At 30.3% G+C, this 19256-nt stretch overlaps 1 protein-coding gene across 4 annotated transcripts in view; it reads left to right on the top strand.

The window, feature by feature from the left end:
- The first annotated feature begins 1440 nt into the window (after nt 1–1440).
- Nucleotides 1441–19256, top strand: part of LOC143068562 (uncharacterized) — a 37109-nt gene continuing 19293 nt past the window's right edge. For 3 of the 4 annotated variants that reach the window (XM_076242722.1, XM_076242724.1, XM_076242721.1), the window contains exons 1-2: nt 1441–2393; nt 7352–7466. In XM_076242722.1, the coding sequence (XP_076098837.1) occupies nt 2109–2393; nt 7352–7466 (400 nt within the window). In that variant the 5' untranslated portion in view covers nt 1441–2108. The remainder of the gene's footprint in view (nt 2394–7351; nt 7467–19256) is intronic. The other variant, XM_076242723.1, reaches the window with a different exon arrangement.

The following is a 19256-nucleotide window of genomic DNA, read 5'->3' as shown; positions in this document are numbered from 1 at the left end:
AATTCTTTGTCTTTGTGTGACTGGTATTTTCTCATAAACTTAGAAATGACAATGGATATAAATACTATTTGTGAAACAAATCCAAGTTTTATATTTATAAAATTCATGCTTAAATCACAAATTAAGTCAATTAAAAAAAACAATGTCATTCTTTGTTTAACATGTAGGAAGTCTGCATTATCATGTAAGCATTCAAATATTATATTTTTGTAACTGACACTTATTTTATAGTCACATGAAGTGCTCATTTGTGTGGGTGGTGTATAAAAGTATAAAAAAAATTGACTATTAAAGGCTAAGGAGAGGTAGGCTTGGTATACATTTCCATTCTCAATTTTATTTTTATGATAATATAGGGGGTGCACCCCTTACTACCTAAGTTAAGGAGCTATGTATACATAAATGAATAGTTTTAATTTATTGCATACACTAAACCAATGACATTGCAGCAATGATGAATTTAATGGGGGGGGGGGGAGGGGTAATTATTATGTAACAGTTGGCTTGGAAAAAATCAAGTCTAGCTATAACTAATATTAAAACAATCTTTCTCCGAGCATTGTTTCCGTTTAGACAACTTTATTGTTTCAATGATTGATTCGTAGGTTAAAGGTTTTCGTCGTCGGTTATCGAAATAAATGACGAATTATGAATTTTTTGATTCACTTCAACAAATTCAATAAGAAGAAATGGGTACCGATGATAAAGAGTTACAATTTACAACGTATTTACCTCAAAATGTATGCAAAATCCACCTTTACATTGTGATTTCCATGTGCCGACTTCTTTGACAAGGTGCTCAACAGCTGGTGATAATGAGTGTGACGTGACAAGCTAAACATTGACGTTGATGAATCTTAGTTTTTGGCGATTTTCTTACTCAAAACTGTAAGTGTTCAAGGGAACAACAGTCATGTTTGAAGATATTGTTAATGTCGCAATGATGTTGTCGAAAAACAACAAGTTGATAAATCTTTGATCTCGGTGTAGACAAAAAATCACCACTCCATAGCAAATTCTCCCAACGTCCGATTTAGCCAATCAAAATTCGTATAGTTTCGGAAATGACGTAATAGATGAGATTTCGATACAATCACCAAAAATCGTCAAAAATGATTTGAAACCGCATTAACCTACCCGCGATATTAATAGGTAGCAGAATATGTTTGTTTCTGAGTGTTTCTATATGCAACATCAGAATGTGCACATGTGTTCGTTGCAATCTGATAAAGAAAAACAAATATTCGGTGTAACCTGGGGTACAATTAAGTGTTGAAATAAAAGACATTTGGAGATGACAATTTCTTTTTAACGTTGTAATTTACGAACAGATCATAAATTCAAGTAATAAAACGTGGGTTTCAATTATCTCACAATAGGATATACATGGTTTACAACAATACAAAAAAGAGGAAAGTCAAAGTCGGTTTTGAAATGAGAATATTACACAATACAAGTAATATGATTTATCAACTTGTAATTTAAAACTGAAACAAGTTATATTGTTGTGTCGTACGAACTGAAGTGTAGCCATATTATACCGTTGACTATATTTACTATACCGATCTGACTTACATACCTATCTATTGAAGGATTAACGGTCGGGGTGATTTCAACGATAAATAGGATAATATTTACATTCTTTGTTAAGAATTGTTTGCCATAATTTGTTTATTAAATTTAATATATAGCTATGCCACTGCTATTTGGTTAGAGATCTAGGATTGTATGCGTACTACCTGTACGTGCCATCGATCAAAACAGATTGACACATTTACAGAAATGGATTAAAATATTTAATAGCTAATCTTTGCTTAATAGCATTTTGTGGTGGAAAAGTTTGGATTAAGTGGTTTGCTTTTAATTAATACAATTAAAGTTCTAGATGGTGTGGATTGCAATTCTTTAGTGAATAAAAGTCAATGATGTGAATTTACATGACAAAGAAAATGGAATGTTATAGATATATTACTTCTCATTACAAAAAATGTGGTAAACAAATGTGCAATAAATCATGTGAATGCATGCAATAAATGACTATTTAAGTGACATAATTGCACACAAAGAAGCTTCGAAATTCAAATATGAAGGAGGAATTGTAAAGTGATATGCCTAGCATTATAAAAAAGTTATCTGGACGTGCAAGATCCAGCAAGCCTATAGAACTCTTGTCACCGAAACCTTTTGTTCCGCCGCGACCAGTGCAAAATGGAAACGTAAATCATGATATCCATCAGGAGCTAGCTGCTGCAGCTGAAGTCTCTTCTCCAAAATGGAAAGTTTTCAGAACTGTTAATAAGGCGCCAAAAAGCGTTCGTGCTCCAAGATTACGATATAATCGTACGCCTGTTAGACAAACTGTCGGAGGAGAATGGGCGTTGAGACAATGCGAGGTACGGTTAATTTTTCAATTTCTATAATGCTGATAATGAAAGAGTAAAATTCAATTTAGTTTGTATTCTATTATTTACTTATTTTGCAATAATGTACCACGATTTCGTGATCAGTTGATCCTGGGACTACTGTACTAACGTTAGTATTATAGTCCCAGGCTCTCAGGTCCCAGGCTGACAAGACCAATGAATTGTATTTTTTTTTTTTTTTTTTTTTTTTGTTGTCTCGGTTTTGTTATTTTTTTTTCAAATAGGTTCAAGTGCATGTCAAGTAAAAATTATAAAAGATAAAATCTTTCTTGCTTCTTTGTGAAGAGGGATGTTCCGCTTGGTTCCTGACTACATGTAAACTTGGGAGTAAAACTGAAAATGATAAAGCGGAGAAAGAATGTAAATGAAACGAGCTTCGTAACTGACATGGTTTTATGTGCTGTAAAACAAGTCTCTATAGAAACCGATCCGTGGTTCACTACCAGAAAAGGGAGCAAATACCAAGACCGTTTTTAGCGAAGTTAGTAAGGTAGTTCGTCAAAAATCGGTCGTGCATTTTCCCGTTAACTAATCGGAGATAAACAAAGGACATTTAATGAATACTTAAAATATCAAATAGATAATAAAGATAAGGCGTTGACAGGTTTAAGTATCGTATAACTTTAAAAGATATTCACATTTCGAGGCCAAGGAAGAGACTAGTGAACTGAAACAAAAGACTGAAAACAATCCACATTCCATATTGTTACCCTTATTAAAAGGGTTTCAAAAAGTCAATTCACCACCCTTGTTCCGAGTCAATATTGAGGTTAATATCTACAGTTGGCACACACTGCACTGCCAGATTATAAGGTAATCGGCATATTATCTGGTTCGATAACAAACATTTATTTCGATTATCTAGCAGTGTACACGCACCCTTGATTACGTGTATACTAAGTTCCGTAAAGGAATTTCTTCTTTTGAATATCAAAATAAAATGGAAAATGGAAATGGGGAAAGTGTCAAAGAGACAACAACCCGACCAAAGAGCGGAACACAGCCGGAAAGCATATAATTGAAATACATGCAATCAAGTGTGTCTGCAGAGACTCTCCTATGTTCGACTCATTATTCAATAACCCACAAATGATACAAAAGCGAGAAGGATGGATTGGTGTCTATAAGTAATCCTTAAAATTGCACATTGATCGAGTCCGCCAATATTTACAAATATTATTTTATAAAATGCATGAAAAAGAAAAAGCAGATATGCATTTTATGTCTCTGTTATAATATATTTCTCAAATTAAATATTAAAGATTTTAAAATACAACTGCTTCTCACGACAACGTCATAACATATATATATACACATATGTGTATATATGTCTCTGATTTAGATTATAAGCCTTATAAGATCTTGTAAATTATAAATGATTTGAGCAAGCTTTTAGTGACTACATGCTAGGTCTTAATGGTATCATTTAGTATTTTAGATATTGATTACTTATCTAAATATAACTTTAGGTAGTCTACTGTAGACAAATTTGAACAAAAAATAACGAAAATATAATCAGTCTACAGGGGCGTGTCCAGGATATTTGAAAGGGGGGCGTAGAATAAAATATTTCGCCGAGCGAAGCGAGGTGAAAATTTTTTTGGACCTTTTTTGGCTTAAAAACATAAAATAATAGAGAATTGCACTAATGTAACGGTTCCTGACTTGGAGCATGTATATTTTATAGTTAAAGTGTCAGGGTGTGACATTTTTTATGCCGAGTTTTCTCCATCAATTGTCTATGGTATATTAAAATGATTGGATGGCAACGCGTAAAAAAATAACCCCATTTTAGACAATTTAGCTGAAAATACAACCCCTTTTGTCAGAATATACCCAGTATCGTATATATAGTAATATACCCCCCCCCCCATTACGCCCTTACCTGGACCCGCCCCTGGTCTAGAGCCATTTAATAATTTAATAATACAGTGGTGGTAACATTTCCCGCCATAACACTGCCAAAGTCCAAATTACTTCCCCTTCATAGTCCTTCATATTTTTCCTTGTTTACACTTTGTCTTCAAGATGAACAGAGGAGCAAGCACAACGAGTGAGAATAATTTATTTCATCGCTGTTCATGAGAAGAAAACATATCTTATCATTAGTCTGTTACTAAAGATATAATATCAAAGTTTGAATGACGATACTATAAAATTGAGAAAAAAATGAAAAAAGGGGGAGTTTTTTTTATATTTACTATCTAGACCAAGTGTAATCATTGTTTAAAGCAACTTTTGAAGAACTAGATGAAAAACGTTTTAACAGTCGTGGCTAGTCAGTGGCGGATCACCAGATCAAGAACTTTTCATAAATGGGGGATTGGGGTGGTGCTGACTGACCTAAGGAGACCAGCTCCAGTCATGCTTCAGTGATTCCTTAGAACATCCCCCTGGATCCACCTATGCTAGAGGAGCAGAGCATTATTTCCCTTCCTCCATTTGGCCCATACTCCATGCTTTTATAGGAGATATTCTTATTTTCAAAGATGAGTTTCTAAAATAACTCACATTGCTTAAAGAAGAGAGGTGAAAGATACCAGAGGGACATTCAAACTAAATAAACTGGCAACTCCATGGCTAAAATAGACAAACAGACAAGTACACAAGACACAACATAGAAAACTAAAGGCTAAAAAAGTAAATTCTTAAGTAATCATAGATCATTATACATATCATGTTATGTAGTTATTTACATGTATTATATTCATAATTACTCTAAATATCAGCCTAACAATGTAATTCTTTAACAAATCTGACAGGGCTGTTTGTCCTGATGATAAATATTTCAGATTACAGAAATTATACCTCAAAATACAGGTGTTATATATACTTAGATAAAAGACCAATAATACAATACTGTTAAAGCTTGTTTGAATAATATTGGGTGTTTATATTGTTGTTAAAACATAATGATGACATTTGAATGGTTAAGGGATTTTCTTGATGCAAGATAAATTAATGTTGACACAAAACCATATGACCAATATTGGACAAATAAACCTCTGTTAAATCCCCTTTTTCTGTTTATAGTTAATGACTTGCTGGCAACAATTTTACTACAAAATGACAAAGAACAGTTATGATACATATACAAGTGTATACTGTGGGAAACAAATTATCTGATTTTGCATTGCCCGTGTAAGATTCATAACATTTTTTCTTTACAAGAAATTTGTAAAAGCCATTGTAATAAATTAGTGGAAATAGAAGTACATGTATTAGGTTTATAAAATAATCACAATTCTTTTACAGAATAAAAGTATCATTAATATGAAATCAAAAAGGCTTCCAAGTATTTTTTTTTTTTGCATAATGGTACATTGTAACAAGTTAACAATCTGAACAACATCAAATGTTGCAAATATTTTGTTATCTGTTGGCCTTAACCTTATAAATCTGTGGTTAACACTGAATTGATGGGTAACAGACCCTTCTTCAGGAATAATTTGCCTTTGACTGCTTCAGATCATCTGTACTAAGCTAGGATTTGTCAGATCAGTCTTGTACACAACTATGGTAGAGCTTATTTGGAATTTCTTCTGAATAGATTCAGAAAGTTAATTGGATATTTTGATACACATAAAAAAATGTTTCTGTGTTCCGCTTTCTAGATATGTCCCAAACTATCACTTTCTTTGATAGAAAAATATGGAGATATGGTTTGATTGCCAATGACAAAACTATCTACCAAAGTTCAAATGAAGTAAGTAAGGCCTACAACAATGAGAACAACCCATACAGTATAATTGGCTATAAACGGCCTGACATGGAAAATGTGAAACAATTGAACTCGGAAATTTAAAGGCTTACATGTAGTTTATAACAAATCCATTTAGGAAAAACACCAAATATGATGTGATATGGATAATTTATATCATCTCAACTCTGCAATGGAATATCCCTGATGGCTTTAAAGACAAGGTTACATAGGAAATCAAAGTTTAATTAATTCAGAACTTTCCTGGTGTATGAGATTGCGGTACTTTTAAACCACCAAATTATTGATATTTGTTCTTGAAGTATTTGACAATGTTTTAAAGCATTTTCATTTTATAGTAGGGTTCAAACTAGGCTATACATTTTACAGGGTTTTGTTTTGATTTAGAAAAAAAATAATATCAACAACAAAAATTATATCAGAATTTTTAAACTTTAGATGTTTTTGTTTTTAAAACATCGATTTTTTAAAATTTTAGAATCTTTTTTTATTTATAAAAAATCATAATTGAGATGTGTATAACATTACACTGTTTTGAATTTTCAAGTCAATGTCAACAACAAAAATTATACAAGAAATAGCAAACTTTAGTTTAAAAGTTGTAATATCTTCTTTTCCGAAAAAAAACCCCTAATTGAGACGTGTATTATATTACACAACAACTTTACACTTCTTATGTGTTTATTGCCCTTAATTATCTGGTGAGTATAAGGTAGTATTTTTATACTGTTATGTGAAAATACTATTTACATGCACTATTTAAAACCCTCTTTTGTATACTGTTGAAGAGATTAGTAGGCACGCTTAATAACTTGTACGGCTTCTTTCAATAAATCCTTCTAGTCCCGTATTTATAATCACCCTGAAGATTTTAAACAATAGTTATTGGAAAGCTGATCCTTTGGTAAAACAAGGCTCTGTTTTTGACTATAGATACTTTTGAAGTTGATTTTGGGTAGACTCATCTTTGTACACTATACAGGTAAATTGATCATTCAGGTCGCGTTGGAACATGCAGGTGTCATTATCGTTTTACCTGTAAATGGAGAGAATTTAGAAAGATTTTAAATTCAAAGGTGATTTTTACATACCAATATGATAGGAGTGTAGCATGGATTTATAATACCTTATACCTTTATATTGTGAAAATAAGTGAACAGATGACTTTGTTATATCTTTTATTAAAAAGGAGTGAATTTCTTTGTAGGAGCATACGACGTGGGTGAATGGTATTCTGAAAGAGAAACATTTGCCAGTGATCGGGGATTTACGTAAAAGCATTGGAGATGGGACTACCCTTGTGATTCTAACAGAGGGAGTTTGTAAGTAATGGTAATCTATAAATAGACTGTCAGAGCTCATTTGTTCTTGGTAGTAATGATAGAATGTCAGAGTACATTTATTCTAGGTATAAATAGTTCTACATGGTTTGAAAATAGCTAAATTGATGAAAAATGTGGGTAACTTCCTAAAGCAGGATCTAACTGTCAAAAGAATTGGATTGCTATGAGATGATGTTGGTTTTCTACATTTATCTCTTTCCATATGCAAATATTAAGAAGACATAAATATCAACATTCAAAGCACATAACTTTCTTATAGGCTAGTTGTTAGTTCTAGATATTACCCTTAAATTAATCAATAAAAAAGTCTTATTTAATTTCTTTCACTGTGACCCTGAACTTTCCATTCTGCACTTGAAGTCAAGGGATTGATATCTTTTATTCAATATCTTATCATCTATATAAAAAAACAGTAACAATATTTGCAACCAAACTGCAAATTAAACTTTGGGGTATGGATATTGAAGGAAAGAATTAGATTAGTGGAGGTGTTAATAATTTTTGCGTTCGTAGTAAAATTAATGTAGTATATGTACTAATAAAAATAAGCTACCAAAATATCTATTAAGACAATGATACTTATGACTTTTGAAATAAAGTTATTATAACTAAGAAAACATATTAGTTTGAAGACAAGCTTATTAATTCAAGTTGTACTTCTTGTCCTATTCAGGTGCATGTTCGTTTCTTTTCAAATTATGACTGAATTTTCACCCCTTTGTTTCTTTTCAAATCATGACAACTATAAACTTTCACCTCTTTGTTCTTTACAATAATAACAATAGTTTTCAATTCTTTTCTTTTAAACAATATGAGACAGGGTATAAGGAAGTCAAAATAATTATGAATGCTTCCTTTATATTCGTTTTCTGAATATAAGCCAAACATTTTTCTTTAGTTGTCAGTTGTATTCTTCAGAATGATTTTTACTGCATTTTTTTCTTGAGGAAACGTCCATAAAAGTTTCTCTAGAAAATTAATGGTTCAAATATGTAAATACAGATGATCTATTATGTGCCACTCAGCAATGAAAAAGCACACATAATAGTGTCTTACACATAGTTTAGACCCATTAAAATACATTATCATGTATATAAATATCAAGTTCTATAGTGTAAAAAAAACTGACATGTATCTCTTCAATAATATTTTTAAACTAGTTCACTAATAAATATTTGCTTCTATTTTATCAGGTTACAGAAATAATTATATGTTAAAAATGAACAGATTGAATAATAAGCCTTATGACAAATTATGAAAGCAAACAAATACAGTGAACAAAGCCTTCACTTAACGATCCAGTTTCAACAACATTTAATATTTTCGTGATTTTATTGACTTAAACTACATTTAACTTTCTGAAATTTTGATGAAGCTTTAGAAACGTTCTTATCTGTAAATACTAAAATTGATTTCCTTGTCTGTCAATGGTATATTTCACCGTATTTAATGAAACACTACTACAGTATTCAATGGAGTGAAATTATATGTTCCATTTGTTGAAAAAACATTCAATTTATAAATCAGTATAGGACTAATGCGATGATTATTATGGTAAATTTGTCATAGGAGAAAAGGCCCCATACCTGGATAATTGAAAAATGTGTTAAATGGGACCTGTCAGGTATATAATACTTTTGGCTAGGTTAACCATCAGGGTTGTAATGAGTTTTCATTGTCAGTTTAGGAAATACTAGCAAGATGTTTACATATGTTTCCATGTAGTGAAAAATGACCGTTGACTTCATACTGTACTATTTTGTAAAGTGTTTGATATCAATAACCCAACATGATATTATGCTTTATGGGTTATTTGTGTCATTGCTCAAATGTTTCACAACTTCTTTTCTATATATATGGTCTACACTAGTAATTGTTTGGGGCCCTTTTATATAGCTAGCTGTTCGTGTGTGCTTTCAAGGCTCTGTGTTGAAGACCGTACTTGGACCTATAATGGTTTACTTTTACAAATTATGACTTGGATGTAGAGTTCAATAATTGTCTCATTGGAATTCATACCACATCTTCTTATATCTATATAAGGTATGATATTTAATTGTGGCCATGTAACTCAAACCTGAAAGGACTACTAAAATAGAAGCTGATAAAATACTTTGTTGGAATATAATTCAAACCATCACTGAATATAGGCAAATGATTAGAAAATCCTTAAATTGGTGCATGTGGAAAAATTGTGAAAAAGATACCAAGGGTGTCAATAAAAATCTTAAGTAAAAGAAAAACAAAATATTTTACTGGTATATATGCACATACACAAGATTTATGTTCCTTGGTTCTAAGTAACTGATCATAGCTTCTTATTATTTGGTACCAAGTTTTGTCTCATTAAGGTATATGTTGTGTGGCACATTTTTTAGATCTCACACTTATCTGCTTGCATTATTTGCCCAAAACCTGTTTTGGAATCAAGAGTCCTGAAATTTTTCATTGGATTCCTGTAATTATTTTAGGCCTTGAATGAAAGTCAGGGTAATTCTTTCAAATGGTCAAATTCATACCAGAAATCAAGCAACAAACTTAACCTTTATCAATAGATGTATAGCATGCTGAAATTTATATTAGTTTCAGGTCAAATGTTTGTCCTTCCTTTCAAAATTATGTAAGTGGGTACGATTTAAATAAATTGTGGCTTCCACTATATTTTGTTATTCATATTTTAACAGAATTTTATTTAATCATCTGATCAAAAAGGGTGGTGAATTTATAACTTAGATGTTTACTATCTGGCTTTTATTCTAGACTATGAATTTATTTCTATTTTGAAATGAAATGAATCACAGTCTTTGTGATTTTCTTTAAATCATTATTACCTGAGAAGTCTATTAATTCTGGCACCACCTTCATAGTCATTGCAATATCATCAGTGATTAGGAAATAAAATGGTAACAGTCATCCTTGATAGTGATTTTCATTTCATCAGTATAAACAGAAGTCTATTAATTCTTAGCATCACCTTTATTAATTTTGGCACCACCTTATAGTCATTGCAATATTAAATTAAAAAAAATCATAAGCATTCATGAAATAAAATGATAACAGCTAGTGATTTGCATTTCATCAGTATAAACAGAAGTTTATTAATTATGGCCCCACATTTATAGTCATTGCAATATTAAATAAAAAAAATCATCAGTGTTCATGACTTTTCATTTCGATAAACATGCCTGTATTTGAATTAATGGGTTCTATAATGTCAAAGTAAAGTAACAAATTATTTTAATATTTAATTTAGGTTTGACATTAATTGATTTTCTTCATGTATGATATGTATGTTATTTTCCATTATATAAATGTAGCTTTTATTGACTTCAATCAAGTTATAAAATCTATGTTATATAGGTATTTTCAAGCCATGTATTAACTGGATTATTTTTTATTAGAAGAAGTAAAAATGAAAACATAGATATTCATCAAATCATTTATTTAGAAATAAAAAAGTCCAACAATTTTGCTTTTTATTGGTGACTTTCAATTGAAGGGGTTTTATGTTTTAGTTGAGACATTTTTTAGCACAGCCGTTAAAAGAATCAGTGTTTTTTCTTATTCCTTTCAGCAGATTGTGCATCCATAAAGATAAGGCACTTATTGTTACAGGGAGAGTGTTTTTCCAAAAGTTTGAAGAATGTAACAACTAGTATTCTTTACTTAATATTTTCAATAAATAAAAAAAAAATCAAATGAGCAAAATTTAAAGAATTACACATATTTATAAGAACACTCATTTGAAACTAATTTTCAGTGGCAATAAGATCTAGAGTAACTGCCAAATAATAATATGAGTTTCAAGTGGTTCTTTTATAACCATAATTTTACACTGTATGAAGTTTGAAGTACAGTAATATTTATTTCTTTATATGGGCAGAATTGAACAGGAATAAGCAATGTATAGACATTATATAAACAATGTTATGATCTTATACAAATATTTGATGTTTGAGTCATAGCCAACAATAAATGTTGACAGTTGTGGACATACATGGGTGAGATTTATGTGAGGACCAATTGGTTTTAGAACTAATGTATTATTGTTTAAAGACATGTGAAAGTACATTATTTGAAGGTACCCCGGTAATCACAAAGATCCAATTAAACTATTTATTTTTCAATTTATCTACAACAATTTGTTTTTTCCTTTTTTTATTTTTACAAGTTTAGCTTTTCTTATTTTATTTTTCAAGATGACACTGATACTGGTAACTGAACACTCAAAAATCTTCAATAAAACATGCAACTGTTAAAAAAAAACAACATGCAATTTAATTCAAGATTACTGTGGTTTCATTTGTTGTTTGGATATCAATTTTCATGGATTGAGAAAAAATTGCATTTTCATAGATATTTTGTTTTTTTGTAGTATGACAAAAGTCTGCATTCAAGCTTATATTTTTTTTCTCTTTGTTAAACACTTGAATAAGATGTTAACCTTTTCCCAAGAAATCCATGAAAATTAATATCAGAAAAAATAATGACAACCCAGTATTTGAAACCATCCTAACATTTATGAAGGCTTTGTTTTGTCTTTTACAAGACTAGCTAGCATCACATCCTAAAGAAATATTTAATGTCTCAATGTTGGTGCTTTAATTTTAATGTAGCCCCTTTCAGTTTGACATACATTTCACTGCTTGACTACCTTTTAGAATTAAGACAGGAAGACATCTAGACAAAGTCTATCTTTAAGCTGTATGATCTTTGACAGTGCAAGTATTATTTTACTCTATTACATAAGCTCAAAATCACCTCAGAGGTACAATGTTAAAGCTGACGTGTACTGCCAAGTGAGTTATTGCCCATTTAATCTTATGTTGTAAAAATTAGCTAATTTGCTTAATGATATAAGATGCCTTGTTTTATTACACAGAAATTTGTATACATAATATTTTAAAGATATGTAAACAAAAAGCTTAAAAACCCTTATAGACCTCGACAAACTAAATTGGGTATGAAAGCTTTAAACTGTAGATTATTAGGATCAGTGATTTAGTATAGATTATTGATCAAGCTTATTGATTCCATGAATTATAGAGGTGAAAAATAGTAGTTCTATAATCTACGATGTTTGCTTGTTAAAAAATATTTGTTCATTTTGTCATTGTACCTAAATTTGATTACATCATAAAGACAATTTAAACATATCTGCAGGTGTTTGGTTTAAATCATCACTGTTTAGATATAATTTACAGTTATAATTTAAGGTGGTCTAAGATTAACTAGTCCTGGGAAGTTTTTTTAAAAAACAAAGTAGTCTTTTTCATATCTAGGCAAAAAACAAGTGACAGATATGAGAAATGTTTTTTTCAAACATGTAAAGATAAAAGATATTTATTGATGATTTTGTATTACTGTTAACTTTTCTCCAACAAAGAACTTAATGAATCTGAATTTCTATTTATTTGCAATTTTCTGTCAAATATCACCAAAAAAGGAATGCATAAAATATGAAAAAAAAATATACATTGTTTTGGATTTAGATTCAACTATTGAAAACAATAAATAGCGGATGTAGTTGCAATTCAGTTCTCACAAAAACTCTTATATTCTTATGGTCTGTTCCAAGCCAGGAAGCTGTAACTCAGTGTTTGTCATTGGTTGCTGTCTAATATTTGTATTTCAATCATTATTGTAGGTTCACATCTTTGTTGTTTGGTCTATGGATAGTTGGCAATCATGCCACATCTCCTTTGCTTTGCTATTTTTATTTTAATAAAAGGATACTTTGTCCTTGCAATGCTGAGATATGATACCATGTATTTTATTCTTGATGGTTGACAATTCTAGTTGTTACAGATGGACACTGAGTGCATGTAAAAAATTGATCCATTGTTTCTCAGGCAGGCAAAGAATATTATTATTCTAGCTTGTCCAGTAGTAACAATATTCACAAAATTTTATAATAAATAAGCAAGTTTTGAAAGAATTCCTAAGATGAAAAATTGCAATAAATTTATTGCTGTAACTACAATGTACTATAAATCTGATAACTTGAGGATCACTAGGAAAAGTATTACATTTATCATAGTTGTTTAAATTTATAGTTTCTGTTTTGCATTGTTATGAAATTGAAAATATTTGTACTCTAGTCTGACTAGGATTACCTTGTATAGATCAAGTTTTACCACATGAAATTGTGTCAAACAGATGCTATATTTAGAACTTATTATTTCCATTTGATCTGACTACTAAAGGTTTATAAATAATTGATTGGTCCAGGTATCAATTCTTTGTTGACTTTATGATATAGCTGTGCAAAGATGTGATGAGCTATATGCACTTTGCTTTTTTCCAGTTTCTTCACTTTCAAAGATGATTATGGCATTCAGAGGCAGATGCAGAATTTTAGATTAAGGGATGGGATGCAAAGATACTATAAGCAATAGTTCAACTATATTTAATGCATAGATGGATTGTAAGGCTGCAATGGTTCATCTGACCTTGACCTCATTTTCATTGTTCATTGGTCACTGTTAAGTTTTCTAGGTTAAATCTGTTCTTAGAAACTATAAGCAATAGGTCAACTATATTTAGTGTATTGAATGACTGTAAGGTTTACATGTATTTCTCATTTGGTTATCTGACCTTGACCTCATTTTCTGGGATCTGTTTTAAGTGTATGTGTTAGTTGTAGTAAAAGCTATATATTTACGACTATCACCATAATATCCATGGTTAGTATAGAAGGCGAGACATTTCAGTGTGTGCATTCTTGTTTATAAAGTAGCATTAATATCAGTACATCTCAGTTTGATGATAATGTTGATGCACTGCCCTCTATGTAATACTCTACTAACAAACTCGGAATTGATTAGCAATGTTGCAGCTCATCAGATTGTCTTTTTCTGAATTTCTGTCAACAGGCAAGACATATCTCTGTGTCAACAATTTATCAAATACATGCAAAAATATTATTTCAAATTTTCTTTTGTCTAATTTGTAAATTGCACAGTAGCTGTCAATTTCAACAGCTGTAATATGAATATGTCAAAATGTAACTGTAGCTATATTTGATCATTGTTTAATCATGGCATGTATATAGATAATACTCATTCATTAAAATGACAATGGAACAACAAGACTAAATGTCATGTTGAAAAATCAATAAGTTGAGCATTCAGTAACTAGGATGGTATAATTAATAACAAATTGATATTAAGCAGAAAATAGAATTGAGACAGATTACCATCTAGACTGTTGACAATGCATTACTTAGTATATTAATGCATACTAAATAGTATACTGATAGTCAAGAAATTTACATCAGAACTGTCTAGTACTAATAGAATTTTACATAGTGCGGCTGTTTGAATCCCCAGGCCAGTAGCTTTATTAGATTGGTACATTTTTTTTTTATAAATTTATAATTTATAAAATAATGCAATGGTCTTAAGGTAGATCATAAGTAAATATTTTTTGAGACAGAATTTTCTTATACTTAGCCAGAATAAAGATTTTAATATACTCTTTTCAAAAATATAATAAAAAGTAGGGGTCACCGTGCTATTTTTCAAGCTATGAGTCGTTCAAAATTGCCTAAATTTGATTAGATTGTTCATGGAAAAACTCATTTGTGTGCATAAAAAAAAATCTATGAGATAGAATTTTGAAATGAATTGTGAAAAGATAGGTTTTGTAATATGTTTTAAGAAAATAAAATGAAAAAATTATGTCACCGAACTCGTTTTCTTGCTACAAGTAAAAAGAAAAAAAATCCCTATCTGTCCAGTATAAATTTTTTACTAAAAGAGTTATCTTCCCTTAAATGGCTCGTTTGAAAAAAAAGATTTTAAAAGCAAAAAAAAATATATTTGTTTAAATATTTTGAATTATACAATAAATTGCCAAGTTTTCTTTATATTATGGAACAGTCTAACCATTATATTGCAAATCTGTCTCCAAATTTGCAGATTTAGGCAAATAACTAGACCGATTGTTTACTGTGATTGTTCAATCCAAGATTGTGGTATACCATGAATCTACCTTAACTAAGACTGCACATATGTAGGTTATGTTGACTCTGGACATTTTTATGCTGCTAAATTTAAGCCCTTTTGGTTTATGTGCATCCTAACGGTTTGTATTTAAGCCTTTTTTTGTCTCTGGTGGACAGTTGTCTTATGGGCAATCATTCACAACTCTTTTTTTTTTATACTTGAAAAAAGTTAATGCTAAGACACATGGTCAGATCAATGGTCAGAAATGCAAAGTTAAATGTTCTTGCATGGAGATCCTTCTTGGTTATTCTCGATTTTACTAAAATCTTATTAAATTTAAAGTTATTGGGACTTATTACTGATTAAAGCTAGATAGCTAGATCTCTCAGTAGTTGAATATAAGAGAGTCTTAATTAGATTATTTTGGAAAAAGAAAAGCAAATATGTCACCTTAGATAAAAAAAAAATCAACTTGCATCATAAAGGACTATAATCTAATTAGGGTGCTTCTCCTTAAACACTGCTCCTACAATGCTGTCATTAGATAATCTATCCTCTGTCATAGGTAGCTGTGCTTATTGATCAAGTTTTTTTTTCTGTTGCGTTCTCCAATGGTGAACTTATATTGACACTCAGTATAATTAAAAGATGACAATAGATAGGGTTTTATTGACTTTATATAGTGTAGATAATAAGGCTCTATAGACTTTTATCTTCAAACTCTATTGTCAATCATTACTATGGACATTAAGTCCACATTACTAATTAATATTGTACAGTATATTCAAATAATTACAAACTTTGAGCTGTATACTATTCTAGTGGAGGATGAGGTATGTTACTTTTATGTATATAAACTTTATTTTTGTTAAGAGAGTTGCAAATTTTTAATCAATCATTCAGGGAATGCCTGTTTCTGATGTCAAAATTAAAATATAAATTCAAAGTAATGTTGAAGACTTTCAATACAGTTGAATTAATCTATTGTTAGTACCTTGTGTCATTGTGAAATTGTTTTCCAAGTACTTTTTGTTATACAAAGGTAATAATGATGGCGATTCAATTCTGTCTTTGTTTTTTTGTCTAGCCTAACCTGGGACTTCTGTTGCAGAAATTTTAACATAGGGATAGTGATCTGGCCATTGCAACAGTGTTATTTAAAGTCATATGAAACCTCAAATTAAAAAAAAATTATGCATATGATTTTTATATCTAAATGGACAGTTTTCAATATAAAATATATGTACATATATTTTTTTCTGAAGAAAATTCCTTAATTAATCCACATTTAGAAGAATTTTACCTTATTTTAATTGCTTGCTTCCAGGAAGCAATTCACTGACACATTTTCCATATATGCAAGAGACCCTAGTGTGACCCTTCTCGTAAAAATCCTGTAATCGCAATACACGTGGATCTGTCATTAAATTAAACTATTATCTCATTGTATAATTTATACACATGCTCAATAATCATGCTTATTTGTTGATTGTTTACTATAAGGTGACAATCGGTAAACTTCAGTTTCAAAACACGGCATTTAATGAGCTGCCATATTTGTTAAAACATAACAGACAGAGAGAAAAAAAAAATGACGATTATACAATATGTATTTGTGTAAAAAATGATGAAATAGTGCACAGAAGACTAAGTTTATGATATATACATGCATTGGTTCAAGAATTGGATAAACGTTATTTTTCAACAGTCACTCGTTTCATATGACTTTAATTAACTACTTAAATGCTTAATATTCATGCAGGTATAAAAGACTTGGATGCTTCATACTTTGTATATATAGATGCTTTGTGTTATTAAGTTTCTCTTTGTCATACGACCATTGTCCTTGACCTCATTTTCACGGTTCAGCAACTACTTCAAAGAAAAGTTTAGATTTTTTCTTATGTTAATTTCCTTCTTACAATCAGTAATGGGATTACTATATTTAGTATGTGTGAACCTTGCAAGGTCCTCATACCTGTCAGACAGTTTTCATCTGACTTCAACCTCAGTTCATGGATCAGTGAAACAAGGTTAAGTTTTCATGGTCAAGACTATAAGATAGGTCTACTCTATTGGTGTATGAGTAATTGTGAGATGAAAATATCAGTCTAGCAGGTTTTATTTGACCTTCAAGTTCAACTCACTTTCTATTTGATAAGGAAATTGCTGCTTAATATTCAGTGGCATACATGACATAAACAAGGGGAAGATTGCTCTTAGACTTTAAAAAAAAGTCATTATTATGATCTCAATTTTTAAAAAAACATTTAAAGAAATTCTGAGTGCTTTTAGGCTATGAAAATTGTCTGTGCCGGCATTTTACGTTTCTGCAAATTGGCATTATTTTTCCGGGAAAAAAAGATGACGTTCCTGGAAAAAAAAATTATGTTTCCGCAAATAAATATCTTACTTTTCCGGAAAAGAAGTAACCATTCTGCAAATAATTAAGGAATACCTGTTGATCGAAAGCAAAGCCATAACAAAATTATCATTATTTATTAAGTTAAAGGTCATCAAAATATGCAAGTAAAATTCATCATTAAAATGGAGGAAAATGTATGTTCAAAAGTTAGCACTAATCCGATATATCATAAATTCATAAGTCAGTTCTGGCAGAATATTTGTAGCCAACACGTCTTACAAAGTCCACAGTAGTACATTCACCGTTTACAAGTTTTGTATTTTGTTCAAGAAGGAAGTCCATCTTCTCCTTTTCATATTTCCAAAACGGGTGCTTTTACAGTTAGAGTTCTCATCTTTATGTAAGATGTTGTTTGCAGTTTCAATAACACATCAACACAGACAAAAATGTTAGGATGGCTAGCGTCACTCTTCTCGTTCAGGTGGGCATAAAAAGACTCGGCACCATTCGTTGTTCTCTTTTGGTCAGGTGATGCCCAAATGGTTGGTGGTAATCTCAAATTTTTATCTATATAAAATTCCAATATATAATCAGCAAACTTCATGCATTTATTGTCAGATGGAGAATCGGCTATTAATTCAACAAAGCATACTTTTATCATGTCAGTTGGAAAGTAAGCCAAACCAAAGAAGTGTTAGCTATTTACCAAAATCCTTACCAGAGTCAACTAGTTATATCTAATATATTGAAGAAATAAGATCAGAACCTTGTCTTTATTAAAAAAATAAAATAAAATATTTATCTAATATAATTGTATTCAAATATTTATAATTTACCAGGTAAATTTTGTGAAAAGTAATAAATACAAATTGCGGAAACGTAGTATTGGGATTTTGAAAAATTAGCGGAAATACAATATGCCTGTCTGTGCATGATGATCATTACTAAAAATCAATTTTTAGATAATTAATCTGTCATACAGATATATATTTTGTAAATATAGCTATACATGTACCTCTTTTCATGTTGAAATTGTATAAAATCTAAAACTGAAATAGTTTGCATTAATGCATAAAATCTCAATTTGAATTCACTTGTAACCTTATGACATTGCTTTCCCTTAAAATTAAATATGCCAATGGCATTCATACTAGTGAAATATAACCATTTAAAGGTAAAGATCTAAATGTCTTTAGATTCTATCAAAGTATGTACTAAAATATTATAGTCTTTTATCAAAAGAAATTAAAGGTTTAGGTTTAGATTTTATCTGGTAAAATGTATAAATTTGTTGAAATGTTGCATTGTTTACATACACAATAGTTCTTTTCTTCACTAGGTTAATATTTACCAGATATATAACATGATAGGACTGATTTACCTTCAAAATAGAGATACAGTGTTCATATGAAAAGTTTTATAAAGTGACAGATTTGTTTAGTATTAATCGCTTTG

The sequence above is a fragment of the Mytilus galloprovincialis genome, chromosome 3, assembly GCF_965363235.1.
Source record: "Mytilus galloprovincialis chromosome 3, xbMytGall1.hap1.1, whole genome shotgun sequence".
In the NCBI taxonomy this organism is placed as follows: Eukaryota; Metazoa; Mollusca; class Bivalvia; order Mytilida; family Mytilidae; genus Mytilus; species Mytilus galloprovincialis.
This window is presented reverse-complemented; position numbering and strand designations above follow the sequence as displayed.